Below are 15,805 nucleotides of genomic sequence, written 5' to 3'. Positions count from 1 at the left end.
TGACACAAGGACAGCAGTGGAGCATCATAGGCCCTTGAGAGGTGGTGGTGTGCAGTAACTTTGCTCTCCAATGCCATAAACCTGAACACTACTGTAAACCTATTATTTAAACTAGAAAAAAAAATTTTGGTGAAATTCAGATTTATACAATTATGTCAATAGAACAGGATTTAAGGTTTAGAGTGATAGTACAGTGGATAGGTTATTTGCCTTGCATGTGGCCAGCTTGCATTCTTTTTTTTTTTTTTGAGTAAAGTAAAATTTTATTAATAAATAAATGCATGCTTATATATAAAATATTTATTACCTCATATATAAAGTATGTAACTATGAAATTAGCATCATCAAACATCATCACTGACATTTCAGTCTTGTGAATAGATATTATAATAAAATTTTAATCAATAAATGAAATTATTATAGCTTTTAGTTACATAAAAGCAAGCACCCAAGTTGATTATTTGTCTATGGCCTAATCATTTCCCATTGCCCTATCCTTGATGCTTTCCTAACATTTTTTTAAATTTTCTATTTTTAATTAGGAGAACAAAGATGCAAAGAAAGAGGACAAGGCAAAGTTACAGTGGAAAGACAATCACCCATAAACAGAATTCTCAGAAATCCCCTTGCTGATATCTGAACTTTGAACTTTCAGCCAAAGAACATTAAGAAAAATAAAACAGAACCCATGTACAATTACTTTGTCCTACAAGTCCCCAGATTGTAATACAAAATATTTTTAGCAGCACACAAAGCAATCTTAAGCAATAAACTTATGCCTTAAATATTGAAGGCAACGTACTTTTTTACATTACCATGCACATGCATATTAGTTTAAGTTAACCTCAAAAGTTTAAGTGGGTTGTTTTTCTTAAGAATTAGAGTCAAAGGAGCACAGTAAAAACGGTGTTAGAGTGGCAATTATTGTTTGCATAGGCCCACCAAAATATGAGGGACATGAAAAGGAAAAGCCTTGGCCTACATACAAGGAGACCCTACCCCTGAAGTTTCCTGGCATAAGACCAACTCTAGGCTCCAGGCAACCTAGTTTGTCCAATCCAAGTCATTGTCTGTAGTGCCATTACACTTTTATTTTTCACACAGTCTCTGTTGTTGGTATCATGTTTCTGTATTAAAGATCCTGGAATCTGCATATCCTACATTGCATCCTCTTGTTTCAACTCACAAATAAAGGGCAATGCAGAGAGCCCTGTCCTGTAAGCAGGTCGTTGTTGTTGTCAAGTCTTCTTAGTGTTGAGGGAAGTCTCTTTTGAGCAGGTCGATGTCAGAGCAGTGGCCCTGGTAGAGTATTGCTTCCAGGTGTTGGTATATAAAACCTTGGATGTTACATAGATAGCTTCCGTGGTTCAGGGGTGAATGGAGAATGCCCATTCTTCTGAATGTTCAGGGTGTAAGGTCCCATTGCACTACAAGATTTGTGTGTTCCAATCTCTATTAGATAAGAACTTATTTGTATTATAGTATTTTCCCATTTTAATGTGCCTATGCAAACAAGGAACAATGCCACTTGGTGTTATCAGCACATATGGAGGCCGTAAGAACAAGTCCAACTATCCCCATGACATGGTTCAATCATAAGCATTAAACAGAGGGACTCTTTCACCAAAATTCCTTATTGAACAGCTCACAAAGAGAAGAAAAGATAAAAAGTTGGTAGAATTGTCACTGTAAAAGGATACTTAGTAAGAGTTATAGCTGTCAAAGAAAATACACATAACATATTCAAAAGACATATGTGTCCATTTTATGTCTTTTGAAATAGTTGGGGGTTGTTAAATATAATGCACGACTTTGGTCTGTGATTAGGACTGTGCAGTACTGAAGTTATAAGGAGTAAATGTGGGGTACTGATGATTGGGGGTGAGAGAGTTAAGGAGTAATAATGAGCTTTGTAGGGGTGTGCAAAAGGGCAGAATGTGTTGGGGCAGGAAGTCGGTCTTGGTGCCTAACAAGTTAAGAACTGAGGGTAAAGAGGGTTAATTAAAGGGAAGATAACGAATCCAGTTGGGAGATGAGGGAGTAGAAGGGGCTCTAGTGTGGGGGAGGGGGCAATATATCAGAGAAGCTAAATACGTTGTATAGCTGAATTGTTTATGGATTAGGCTTGGCAGTCAGAGAGGACCACTGTATAGGAAGTCACGTCTACATATACACTGATTTTAGAGACCTATTTGAATGTTATCCTCCAAATCTAAAGCATTCCATTTTTTTCCCTAGAAACAATCAAGATATAAGAACATTTTGGGGGCCCAGAGAGATAGCACAGCGGTGTTTGCCTTGCAAGCAGTCGATCCAGGACCCAAGGTAGTTGGTTCGAATCCCCGTGTCCCATATGGTCCCCCATGCCTGCCAGGAGCTATTTCTGAGCAAATAGCCAGGAGTAACTCCTGGACACTGCCAGGTGTGCCCCCCCCCAAAAAGGACATTTTTTGGTGAAGTTAAAAGGTAAAAAAATAATGATTTACTCTTTAATGTGGCTAACTACTAAATTAATTCCAGAATAATATAAAACAAATATAGACTATTAGGAAATATATAGGGGCCAAAGAGATAGTACATAAAGTGTTTGATCTCTATAACCACATCTGGGTTCCAAGCACACCAGGAGTGATCTCTGAGCAAAGAGCCAGGAGTAATTCTGAACACAGCTTGTGTGGCCTAAAAACAAAACAAAATAAAAAAACTGAAAAGATATATCCAAGTCTCTATGCTCCTTTACTACATCTATGTCAGAAAAGTGACAATATTTAATGTATTCTCTTTGCTTAACTTACCTCAGAATTAATATTTCTGCTCGTATCCTCATAAAAGCTACACTTAGATCCATTAATCACTTCCTTCCAAGCTTTGGTTTGACTGGACTCTTTTTGGAAACTTGGCTTTTCTGCAATGGAGGTCTCTGAATTATAGGAAGATTCATCAAAGTATCTTTCAGATTTAACTGGAGAATATGATTATTACAACAACAAACTTCTAAAATAAAACACCAAGAATTTAAGCAAACTGTATGTGACTTCCTACACTTCACATTTTTCCCATTCCTTTAACCTGCCTCTTTATCACTTAATGTGCTCCATCATTGATGGTGGAGATCATCTCTTTCATATTTACTCCTATACATTTGCTCATAATAACATAAATAATTCAAATTCTTCTAGGTATGTTGTCTAGCACATATAATGCTTTAAGGAAGGGTGATCTGAAAAGAAAGGTAGACTTGCCACAAAATTTGATTTTATTGTTCCTTTATAATGGTAATATTAATAATAATATTTTATGTATATAGAAATATCTAAAGTTAATTGCCTAAATTGAGGTTTTTCTTATAAATGGGTTATTTTATTTTTTTGTCCCCCAATTCACAATACAGACCAGGCAAGGGACCTGTGTTGAGGTGTATATGGGATGCATTTACTGTACCTCCTCTTTCTATACAGTCAGTGTAAAGAACACAGCCTGTGGTAAGAATTGGGAGGCCTTATCTTTTCTTTTCTTTTTTTTTTTTTAAACTTTTTATTTTTTGGTTTTTGGGTCACACCCGGCAGCACTCAGGGATTCCTCCTGGCTCTACACTCAGAAATCGCTCCTGGCAGGCTTGGGGGACCATATGGGATGCCGGGGTTCAAACCACCGTTCTTCTGCATGCAAGGCAAATGGCCTACCTCCATGTTATCTCTCTGGCCCCTTTTCTTTTTTTATTTTATATATATATATATATAAATCCTTCACCAGTGCAACATTTCCATGACCAATATCCCAAGTATCCTTCCTCCCTACCCCACACCGGCCTGTACTCTAGACAGGCTTTCTACTTCCCTCATTCAGCCACATTTTGTCATGATAGTTCTCAGTAACTGAGAAATGGCTTATTTTAAACAATAGTTAATTTTATTGCTATTATCATTACTTTGGGTTATGGGACCACAACTGAGGTAGTCAGGAATGGTTCCCACCTGGGGCTCCTGCATAAAAATTATGCATTCCATTCCATTGGACTATATGCCCACCACATTGTTATTTTAAAGTAATGCATTATCCTACTAGATATAAAAATATCTGTATTGCATTCGAGGGTGGGAAAGGTATAGAGAATTTAATAGACTACATAGTCTAGGGGGCCGGAGAGATAGCATGGAGGTAAGGCATTTGCCTTGCATGTGGAAGGTCGATGGTTCAAATCCCGGCATCCCAGATGGTCCCCCAAGCCTGCCAGGAGCAATTTCTGAGTGTAGAGACAGAAGTCACCCCTGAGTGCTGCCGGGTGTGACCTAAAAACAAAACAAAACAAAACAAAAAAGACTACATAGTCTTAGATAAAATAATTTATATGTCGCCTGTTAAACAAAACTTAATCTGCAATTAAAAGCAGTGCTAACAAAATTATTTCTAAAGTTCAAATACTTCTCTCAAGATAACGTTTATAATAGTAAATCGGGAGTTGAATAACATCTTCATTTTAAAGTGTTACTGCAACCTTCCCTCAAACCCAACAGAATTAGGATGTCTCACCTTTTAAGTTTTTGTTTTCCATTTCGTTCATTACTGATTCATTCCTTTTAAATTTTCTTGCAAGTTTAAAGTCACAGGACAGAAAACAATTTGTAAATAACTGCAAAAATTACACATTTTTATTTTTAAATTTTATATTAGGAAAAAGTTCAATAAATATATGCTACAAGTTCAAACTATAACTCATACCTGTAAAGTTAATCTAAAAGTTTACATTTTATTGAGTTATATAGATATAAATGTAAATTTATTTATTTATCACCCAATATCATACCCAAGTAAATGCAAAGCAAATGTTACCTTTTTCAGTTTAGCATGAGTCAAATCTTGTGCAGCAGTTGACAGAAGTGTTTCCACTCCCCCCTTCTTTGTCTGCATCATCAGTCTTTCAGTAGGAGGGGCAAGTTCCAAAACCATGAGTGTGTCCGCAAAGGAAGTAAGTTGTTTATGCATAATTTTGCTACTAATCTCCTTGACTGGATCTATGAGCAACTTCCTTTTTTTACTTTTTCTTTTCCCTGCAATGTCTAAATATAGAAAGTAAGCACAAATGTAGATAAACCATTATTAATAGTATTTTATTTATTTATTTATTTATTTTGGTTTTTTTGGGCCACACCCGTTTGACGCTCAGGGTTACTCCTGGCTATCCAATCAGACTCCTGGCTTGGGGGGACCATATGGGACACCGGGGGATCGAACTGCAGTTCGTCCTATGCTAGCGCTTGCAAGGCAGGCACCTTACCTCTAGCGCCATCTTCCCAGCCCCTATTAATAGTATTTTAAACCAAAGAATTTCAATTAAAAAATTGAAACAACAAAATAAATAAGCACAAATGTGTGCCACCTCATAAAATGGATGTGTACCACACACAGCTAGAAAGGTCCACAGACAGCAGAGTTGCTGTACATGTACTGTGCTGTACATGTACATGTGGTACACTGGTGCTTCAAACTTGTGACTATACACTTGCAAGGCTCTAAGTTCCCACACTATTCCTCTAGGTCAGTGGTGGACAACCTTTTTTTCAACTGAGCCAAATCTCACCAAAACCACGATTGAAATTTATTTGGGAGCCAAAATTTTAAAACCAAAAATACATAGGATGGTACACTGTTTTTAGTTTTAGTAAGTTTTTATTGAGAATATTCTGCATGCAGGTATCCACATAGATCGAAAGGAACAAATAACACAACTAATAAAACAAAAACTTTAGAATGATATTATTTATTGATAACGTTAAATTTCGTAAAATTTGCCTTACAATGTAGAGAAAATTACATCCTGACAATCACTGACAAAGTCACAAACACTAACGTGAACATTGGCCTTGCATATCCTTGGATAGTTAGAGTAAGTCAGGTTTGTATGCTGTTGTTTTAGGCACAATTCCAGGTTCTCATCGATGAGACGATTTCTCAATTTACTCTTGATTAGATTCATGATTGAAAATGATTGTTCGCATAAACATGTAGACTCGAACAAGGAAAGAACAGCAATCGCTAGCTTTTTTAGTTGATTATATGAGTCAGGAATACTATTCCAGGTGTTAAGAATCAACATATCTTCCTTCTCCAGGTCTTTCAAAGCAGACCGCTTGTGCACATTTGTGTTTCTCCAATCTTTCTAAATTAGCACAAAAACGTTCAAATTTCGAGTTCCACAGTTCTTTGTTTTTTAAATCCAGCAATTGCATTTCAAAGTTGCCAATGTCGATATTAAAGGGAGAAAAATTTAATTTCATTACAGTGGCACCCAGAGTTCTTTTTTTTTTTTTTTTTTTAACAAAGGCCAATGTCACTTTGCTGTTTCTGAAATCCTGAAACCTTTTGAGAAAAGCTTCCCTCATATTTAAAAGTGCTGTTTTAAAATAGGCAATGTCAATATCAGAATTATTTTCTTGGGGATGTTTCAACAGGCTTGGAAAGTGAATCAAAGTTTCTCTGTCAAAATCTTGAGCGAAAACAGATAATTTGTTTTCAAACGAAATAACTTCTAACATAAAAAAAATTGTGTTTCCTTTCCCCAGTAGTTTATGATTAAGCTGATTTAGATGTGAAGTAACATCCACCATGAAATACAGTTTTTGAATCCACTGATCATTTGTTAATTCTGCATAGTGAACACCTTCTTCTGAGGGTAGCAGACAGAGCATGCAGCCTCAACACATGGGCGTCACACAGAAAGCCACGCCCCCATACCACATGACCCGACTGGAGCTGTGTGGAGCCAGACACTGGGCCTGCACACAGGGCAGGCTAGGAACAGAGTCCTGACTCCTGGAGCAGCTGCCAGGCACACAGAAGAGCCACAATAAAAGTGTAAAGAGCCGCATGTGGCTCGCAAGCCGCCGCTTGCTGACCACTGCTCTAGGTCCTAGAGGGGGATTGTAGCCGAAAACTGAGAAAATGTAGATCAGAGAGTATACCGTGAGAGAAGACAATTAATTTGGACCATACACAATGATGCTCGGAGTTTACTCTTAGTTCTCTGTTCAGAGATCACTTCTGACTGTTCTTGGGGTGGGGTTAGGGGTGGGGAGAAGGGAACTATATTTAGTGTTACAGATTGAACTGGAGCTTCCTACTTGCAAGGCAAGTGTATTAACTTTTATACTATCTCTTTGGACCTTAGCCATTCAATTTTGAGTTTCCTTATATATAAATATATACATACAAAATAACAGGTCTTTTTTGGCATTTCCCTGATGTGCTCGGTGTTTATTCCTATCTCTGCATTCAGGGATCATGGATGGTGATCCTTGGGGGAACATACAAGGCAAGCACCTTACCCTCTATACTATTGTTCTGTTACTAGAATAACTTTTGGAAACATTAATTTATATATGTCCAGTTTGTACTCTTCCTGCATCTTAGCCCCTCAGAAGATTTAGGTTCAAGAGTAATTGAATTAATTTTATCAGGTAGAAAGCTTTTCCTTAGCAAAGATGTGTAGCATATGAAAAAGTTTCCATAAGATGATTCTTGGAATTGTATATAAAAGTGTCTCCTTAGGATTGTTCTGTGACTTTTGCCCCACCTAACCCTTCCAGGTGGGGCGCTGTGGAGTTGGGAATAAATAGCTGGAGGGACAGGAGTTAGGGGTCCTTCTGTGAAAAGCTGCTGGCTGCAGGAGGATTCTTTGGCTCTCCTTGCCCGATCTTTTAAACCCTATCGTTCTGGTCTGTGTGGATTATTATTTGCTGCGGATAAATATTTCCAAGGTCTTCCCCCGAAAGGGGACAAGGGGATGGGAAGTAATTTCTCATTCTGGGGACTGTTCTTGGATTCACAAATACCCAGCCAAGATAACAGCGAAGATATCTTGCAAAGATGCATGCATGGAGTGGGAAGTTTAGGTTTCTCAGAATGGGTTAAGACATAGTAGAAGGAGTTAGAACCTTTAGTAAAATCCTGTAACATGTCAAAATTTTAGATGAGTTAGCTGTGAGATAACCTGGAGGTTATGAAGGCTATATTTGCGAGCACCACAAACTGGTGTAGCAAATGAGAGGTTTCCTTCTATCTGCTATATCCCCCCCCCCAAGTTTTGATATTACACAACTTAGAGTAGGTAGAGGAGCTATGAAAATTGAAATTCTTGACAGCAATATAATTGAGGTTCAGAGTTGAATTTTGTAAAGAAAATAAATTTGAATGCTTTATTTCTTGCATGCTTGATTCTGTAAACTGAATTTCATTTCAATTATGTTACAACTAAGATGTTAAACGGGCTAGTTACTTTATGAATTTCTTATACCTAAAAAATGCTTGAAGTCAAATATTAAAGGTCATAGTTCCCCTCCTCCAGTCCTTTTTATTGTGTCCTATTTGTGGGGGGGGACCACCTGGTAATGCTCAGGGGTTACTCCTGGCTCTGTGCTTAGAAATAGCTCCTGGCTTGGGGACTATATGGGACACTGGGTTCATCCTGGGTCAGCTGCTTGCAAGGCAAATACCCTACTGCTGCGTCACTGCTTCAGCCCCTGTTTCCAATATTTTTATTTATTTTTATGTTTATTTAACTTCCTGATCAGACATTAAGCTTTAAAAAACAGATGTGGGTCCTGAGCAATAGCACAGCGGTAGTGCATTTGTCTTGCACGTGGCCAACCCAGGACTGACCAGGGTTTGATCCCCAACATTTCATATGGTCCCTCGAGCCTGCCAGGGGCAATTTCTGAGCACAGAGCCAGGAGTGGCTCCTGAGTGCCACCAGGTGTGACCCATTAAAAGAAGAAAAGAGATAGCATGGAGGTAGGACATTTGCCTTGCATGCAGAAGGATGGTGGTTCGAATTCCGGCATCCCATATGGTCCCCTGAGCCTTCCAGGAGCTATTTCTGAGCGTAGAGCCAGGAGTAACCTCTGAGAGCTGCTGGGTGTGATCCACGTCCCCCAAAAGAAGTAGAAAAATAACAAAACAGACATACCATATTTTCCGGCGTATAAAACGACCCCCTAATTTTAGACTTCCTCTCTGACTCTGGCCAATCTGAGCAGGCTTTTTACAGTATAGATTCGGGTACAGAACATTGTATAATTTGCATGCATAAAAAGCCTGCTTGGATTGGCTGAGTCAGAGAGGTGGTCCGAGCAGCCTTGCAGTGATTGGTGCAGAATCGAGTTGGAAAATTCATTTTGTGGCAATATCCAGATGATTTTCGTTTAGCAGTATATCAAAACGTTTTTCAGGATATACTCGGAGTATAAGATGACCTCGATTTTTGGTTGACTTTTTTTCATTTCAAAAGTCGTCTTATACATCGGAAAATATGGTATGTCTTCTTTAGTTCTTTGTCTAATATAGGCTAAATAAATAACTACTGGGATTGAACTTGGTTTTAAAGTTTCCAGTTTTCTGATAAAGAAATTATGTTACATATAGACAATAGAATATTTAACCATAAGAAAAGATAAAATTGAGGCCGGAGCAGTGGCGCAAGCAGTGGCGCAAACAGTAGGGTGTTTGCTTTGCATGCATGCATGCACGCACTAACCTAGGATGGATGGCAGTTTGATCCCCTGCCGTCCCATATGGTCCCCCAAGCCAGGAGAGATTTCTGAATGTATATCCAGGAGTAACCCCTGAGCATCACCGGGTGTGCCCCCCCCCCAAAAGAGAGAGAGAGAGAGAGAGAGAGAGAGAGAGAGAGAGAGAGAGAGAGAGAGAGAGAGAGAGAGAAAAGAAAAGATAAAATCATATAATTTTCTGCTACATGGATGGATTTGGTGTTATCATGGTAAGTAAAGTTTGAGAAAGACTGACACAGAATTATCTTTCTCATATGTGGGATATAAGGAAACATAATAATGGAATAACAAATGCCCAAAGACAATGGTGACAAAGACCACAAGAACTGGTCTTCGATAGGAATAACGCCACTAGTAAGGGGATGAGGGTAGAGGAAAGGACAGGGAGGGGGTAATAACTATGATGGAGGGATGTGTTCAACCAGGAAGGGGAGGTGGTGCTCAAAGGTAGTAAAGTGTTATAAATAAATCCTATCAGTAACACTACTGTGAAACACAGTGTAAAAACTTATTTAAAAAAAAAATAGTGCGTTGGGGCCGGAGAGATAGCATGGAGATAGGGCATTTGCCTTACATGCAGAAGAATAGTGATTCGAATCCCGGCATCCCTTATGGTCCCCTGAGCCTGCCAGGAGCGATTTCTGAGCATAGAACCAGGAGTAATCGCTGAGCACTGCCAGGTGTAACCCAAAAATTAAAAACAAACAAAAAAATAGTGCCTCTATATAATCTGATTAGTGGATAGTAGGCAATAGAGTGGGCTGGGGCAGATATTAGTGTAGACTCTACACGAATAGTGTAGACTCTACACTGTAGAGAAATGGACAATGGTGAAAGGATTAGTGTTAAAACATTGTATGCCTGAACCCCAATCATGAATAACTTTGCAATTTTATGATGGATAAAAATAAAATAAAATAAATTTCTACTTTCCAAAACTAAAAATATATTTTAACTAGTACTGAATATGATGAAAGGGTCATCTTAAATTTATATTACAAAATGTTAGCAGTAGGCTGACTACCCCATATTTCACAAATCATCCAAATATATCACAGTAAACAAAAGTATATATAAAATAAAAATAAGCTCTTCCTAGGTAGTCTGATCCAGGCTGAAAATTCTGAGGCCTCAGAATGCATGGAACAGATTCCACCTTTCTGCTTGAAAGCATAACAGTCTAGCCAAGCTCAAATCCCTCCTTCAGAAACAGCCCAGCTTAACCTTATTAAATTTCCAAGCTACCAAATTTGTTCTAGATCTATAGATACTGAATCATGTGACCACTCGTGACCATGAAAAACCTCAAAATTTTGTAGTAGTGTCAACCAAATAGGATCATAGCATATATGTGGGAAAATTACACAGAAGACCATCAAGATCACCAAGCCAAAAGGGTAACACTGAAGAAGGCTCAACCTGTACAAACCACAACCCACAATCCTTACCTTAGTAATAATTATTTCAGGTTGGCCCCTATTGACCTAAGTTTTGATAATTCCATTTGCTTTTGTGTTATAACAAACAATATGAAATATTGTGAAGGATGGTAAACTGGAGACAAGGTTGGAGGGGAGGGCACAATGGTAGTAGGATTGATGTTTAAGTATTTAATTCCAGAAACAATTGTATTATGAATAACATGGTAAATCATGTTATAATAAAAATTTGACATTGTAAAAGCTTTTGAAAAATAAAAATAAAAACTCTAACCTGAAATATCAATTGGTTCAAGGGAAAATCCTTCCTCTTCATTTGACTGTGTGATTCCATTCATTTCCTCATTTATATGAAGACATATGTTCTCTGGGTCTGGTTCTATTAATCAATATTATCATAAAATAATTATTTTGAAATGGTTATAAGCTAAAGAACTAGTTAAAATATAAAGTAAAAGATAAATTAACTCAAGGTTTATATTGCTAATATATGCTAGGGGCATTCTTAGTTGAATTCTTGAATTCAATTGACTTCTTAGCATTGTGTACTTAAAGAAACCAGGATCTCTAACTACAGAAACCTGACAGCAACAACAGTGATTGTGAAGAGCTTTTACTGGGAACACAGAGAAAGACTTCAGGATTGGACAACCTTGTATGCCTGGAACCTGGAGTCAGTCTTATGCCAGACTATTTCATGGGTAAGGTCTCCCTGTTTTTAGGCCAAAGGTTTCTCCCATATGTTGCTGTGCCTATGCAAACAACAACTGCCACACACACACACACACATCTTTTTATTGCATTTCTTTATCGTTTTTAAAAAAGAGCTTACTAAACCTTCTGCTCCTGTATTAATGACTTTATTGGAGATACAATAATTTTCACAAGTATACTTGCTACTAAACTTTTTCTTCTCTTCCATTTTATTTTTTAGTTTTTCTATTTTCTTTCTATATTTTTAAATAACTTTGCTTTCTGTCATCTTGAAACAAATGTATTATGATCAGTTATATCAACTATGTGATATACTTTCTATTTTTTGTTCGTTTGTATTTTTGGGCCATACCCATTTGATGCTCAGGGGTTACTCCTGGCTAAGCACTCAGAAATTGCCCCTGGCTTGGGGGGACCCTGGGAGATCAAACTGCGGTCCTTTCTTGGCTAGCACTTGCAAGGCAAACACCTTACCTCTAGCACCACCTCTCCGGCCCCGTGATACGCTTTCTTTAAGTAAAAATATTAAAAAAAAAAAAGAACTGTGTACTTAATATATTGACTTAAAGAGGCTCAGATACACCCACAGTATCTTGCACATATGATATATAAGGCTAGGTTATCACAATAAATGACTACATGTGGGCTTAAATCTTTTAGTACTACTCTGTTAAATAATTTATTAGTTGACCTAGTAAAGAATCATAACTATATTTTAATTGTTTATTTATTTTCATATTTTATTTTATTCTATTTTTGGTTTTTGGGCTACACCCAGCAGCGCTCAGGGGTTACTCCTGGCTATCTGCTCAGAAATAGCTCCTGGAAGGCACGGGGAACCATATGGGACACCGGGATTCGAACCAACCACCTTAGATCCTGTGCTATCTCTCCAGCCCCTTTATTTTCATATTTTTAAAAAAAGCAAATGTAATATCAAAAGGCTGAAAAATAAAATAGATTAATAGAACTTGGGGATGGGAAGGTTTCTGCTACTGTAAACACTATGCTTAGCACAGTGTGTGGGGGATCATGTGGTGTCAAAGATCTAATCTAGTGCTCATGCATGCAAAACATGTATTCCAGACCATTGAACTATCTCTCATCTCATAAAATTCCTCATGGTACTTTAATTCTTTTCTTGAAGAATGGGGATTTGGGACCATACCCACCAGTGCTCAGGGGTTACTACTGGTTCTATGTTCTGAGGTTACACCTGGAAGTCCACAGGGTCCACCACCATATATGGTGGCAGGAATAGAATCAGGGTCAAGCATGTGCAAGGCAAGCTCCTTAAACTCATGTACTGTCTCTCCAGCTGGTATTTTAAGTTCTTAAAAATTTAGACTATAAGAAAAATCAGGTTGTAAGACCTCAAGTTATCTGAGGTACTCACACAAAAGTTTCATACAGAAAACATCTCTCAAAAAAAAGGAAACATCTCTCATTTAAAATTTTTTCCATCATATGTAGATGATTAAATATAGCATTACTATAAACAATAACCATACTCATTCAAAATTATTAATTTTACCATGCAACATATTATTATTTTAAAATATTATTTTAAAACATAAGATTTTGGGGAGGGGGGTTTGGGTCACACCCAGCAGCGCTCAGGGGTTACTCCTGGCTCTGTGCTCACAAGTTGCTCCTGACAGGCACGGGGAACCATATGGGATGCTGGGATTCGAACCACCATCTGTTCGAATCAACTGCGTGCAAGGCAAACACATTACTGCCATGCTATCTCTCCAGCCCCGAAAACATAAGATTTTTATTTTGTTTTTTAGGGTCATGCCCAGCAGCGCTCAGGAGTTACTCCTGGCTCTTTGCTCAGAAATCACTCCTGGCAGACTCAGGGGACCATATGGGCTGCCGGGGATCAAACCCTGATTGGCCATGTGCAAGGCAAACGCCCTACTTGCTGTGCTATATCTCTGGTCCCCAAAACATAAGAATTTTGTTTGTTTGTTTCTTTTTTATATGGGAAGAAAGTTTATGCTAAGTCAACAGCACTCTGGGACTATTCCTTCAGAACTGAACCTGGTGGTTGCTTGAGAAGCATATGGAGTATTAGGAACACAAACTAGGGTGGGCTACATGCAAGGCAAGCACATTAATTCCTGTGCTAGCTCTCCAGCCCCAAAAATAAGCATTTTGTGGGAGTATTCAAATACGTTCACATTTCAAATAAACCCAAATCTGGTTGAATATCAATCATTGTATTTATATATCTATATATCTATATATTATATATATGTTTGGGGGCCACACCCGGTGATGCTCAGGGTTTACTCCTAGCTATGTGCTCAGAAATTGTTCCTTGGGCCCGGAGAGATAGCACAGCGGTGTTTGCCTTGCAAGCAGCCGATCCAGGACCAAAGGTGGTTGGTTCGAATCCCGGTGTCCCATATGGTCCCCTGTCCTGCCAGGAGCTATTTCTGAGCAGACAGCCAGGAGTAACCCCTGAGCACTGCTGGGTGTGGCCCAAAACCCAAAAAAAAAAAAAATTGTTCCTGGCTTGGTGGACCATATGGGACGCCAGGGATCAAACCCAGGTCTGTCCTGGGTCAGCCATGTGTAAGGCAAATGCCCATCGCTGTGCTATTGCTCCAGCCCCAGTATATCATATATTTTTATTTCTATATTGTCTAGAATCATACTAAGAGTTTGAGACAGTATTCTTTATTATTTTCACCATATTATGAAGTTTCTTAACCACTGAATTTCTAAACTTAACTTGAATATTAGCTTCTGTTCACTTTTTATAGAAATAAAAATTCAACATACCTATTGTTGTTTGTAAAAGCTCACGCGGCAGGGGGATTTCTTCATTCAAATCCATGTCTTCTGAAAAAATATTCTTATCTTGCAAAAGATTATCTTGAAGGACACAATGAATAGTTTTGTCATACCAACTTGAATCTATCATTTTCTCACAAAACATTTACATTATATGCAACGAATTTTGAAGAATACAAAGTGAAAGTTCTTTTTTTTTTTTTTTTGGTGCTCAGGGGTTACTCCTGGCTCTACATTCAGAAATCACTCCTGGCAGGCTTGGAGGACAATATGGGATGCCGAGATTTGAATCACCGTCCTTCTGCATGCAAGGCAAATGGCCTACCTCCATGCTATCTCTCTGGTCTCAAAATGAAAGTTCTTAATGAATTTGATTGTTTACATAGTCACTTTATGCAGAATAATACAAAATTTTATATATTAATTTTATTTTATTAAAATATTTTAGATGTCTATTCAGGAAATATTTACTGTATAGCTAAACACACAGAGCCTAACATGCAAACATCTTATTTTTCTTACTAGACAGAACAAACATCCTGTTTTCTCCCTAGATAAAGGGCACATCCTATTTTTTCTTTTAAACAGAGTATTTATTCTGTTTTTTTACTTTTTCTATTTTTCTTCTAACCTGATTGAGACACATTATAAATATCCCTTCCTCACCAAAAAATAAAGGGTTGTTGGAGTTATTCCCTCAGAAGTGGCTTGTGGATAGTTTTTGAATCTGTGAACTCTACTTGCCTGGGATCTGACTTCACCAATCTCACTTACACAATAGTATAGTGGGTAGGGTGCGTGCCTTGCACATAGCACCCCATTACCATATACAGTCCTTAGAACCATGCCTGGAGTGATCCCTAAGTGTAGAGCCAGGAGTAAGCCCTGAACACCATGAAGTGGGCCCCCCAAAAGATAAAACAAACAAAAAATAAAAATTATTAGATTTAAAATAAAAAGTAAGAAAATTCAAAATCCTTTGGTAGAGATTTCAGAAAGATTGCAATCCTCAGAGAATTTTATAAGATTGGCTATATGCCAATATCTTTAAAATATACATGTTTGGATTTTCAAGTTTCTGACCATTGCTATGATTACTTTATAATAATATAAAAATAGATATAGGTGTCCCACAATTTTTATTAAATACAAATGATTTCTAACACACTATTTAGCATATTTTGTAGGGAATATGCTAGTTTCATACCTTTATTTCTAATATATAGGAATTTTAAGAATAGAAAACTAGTATTTCATAACCTATGTGGATGATATATTTAAACA

At 37.8% G+C, this 15,805-nt stretch overlaps 1 protein-coding gene and 1 non-coding gene across 2 annotated transcripts in view; both read right to left on the bottom strand.

The window, feature by feature from the left end:
• RAD21L1 (RAD21 cohesin complex component like 1) overlaps positions 1-15,805 on the bottom strand; it is a 40,119-nt gene that overhangs the window by 11,611 nt on the left and 12,703 nt on the right. Inside the window, exons 6-10 of the mRNA XM_049779263.1 lie at positions 14,510-14,602; positions 11,277-11,381; positions 4,831-5,057; positions 4,531-4,630; positions 2,796-2,920 (exon numbers count right to left, since the gene is read on the bottom strand). Coding sequence (XP_049635220.1) covers positions 2,796-2,920; positions 4,531-4,630; positions 4,831-5,057; positions 11,277-11,381; positions 14,510-14,602 — 650 coding nt within the window. The remainder of the gene's footprint in view (positions 1-2,795; positions 2,921-4,530; positions 4,631-4,830; positions 5,058-11,276; positions 11,382-14,509; positions 14,603-15,805) is intronic.
• Positions 3,367-3,499, bottom strand: LOC126019341 (small nucleolar RNA SNORA51). Its single transcript, XR_007499067.1, has one exon. It is a non-coding gene; the product is annotated as a small nucleolar RNA SNORA51 (small nucleolar RNA).

The sequence above is a fragment of the Suncus etruscus genome, chromosome 9 (genome assembly GCF_024139225.1).
Source record: "Suncus etruscus isolate mSunEtr1 chromosome 9, mSunEtr1.pri.cur, whole genome shotgun sequence".
Lineage (NCBI taxonomy): Eukaryota > Metazoa > Chordata > Mammalia > Eulipotyphla > Soricidae > Suncus > Suncus etruscus.
Note: the sequence above shows the minus strand (reverse complement) of the source record. Positions and strands in the feature narration are given on the sequence as shown.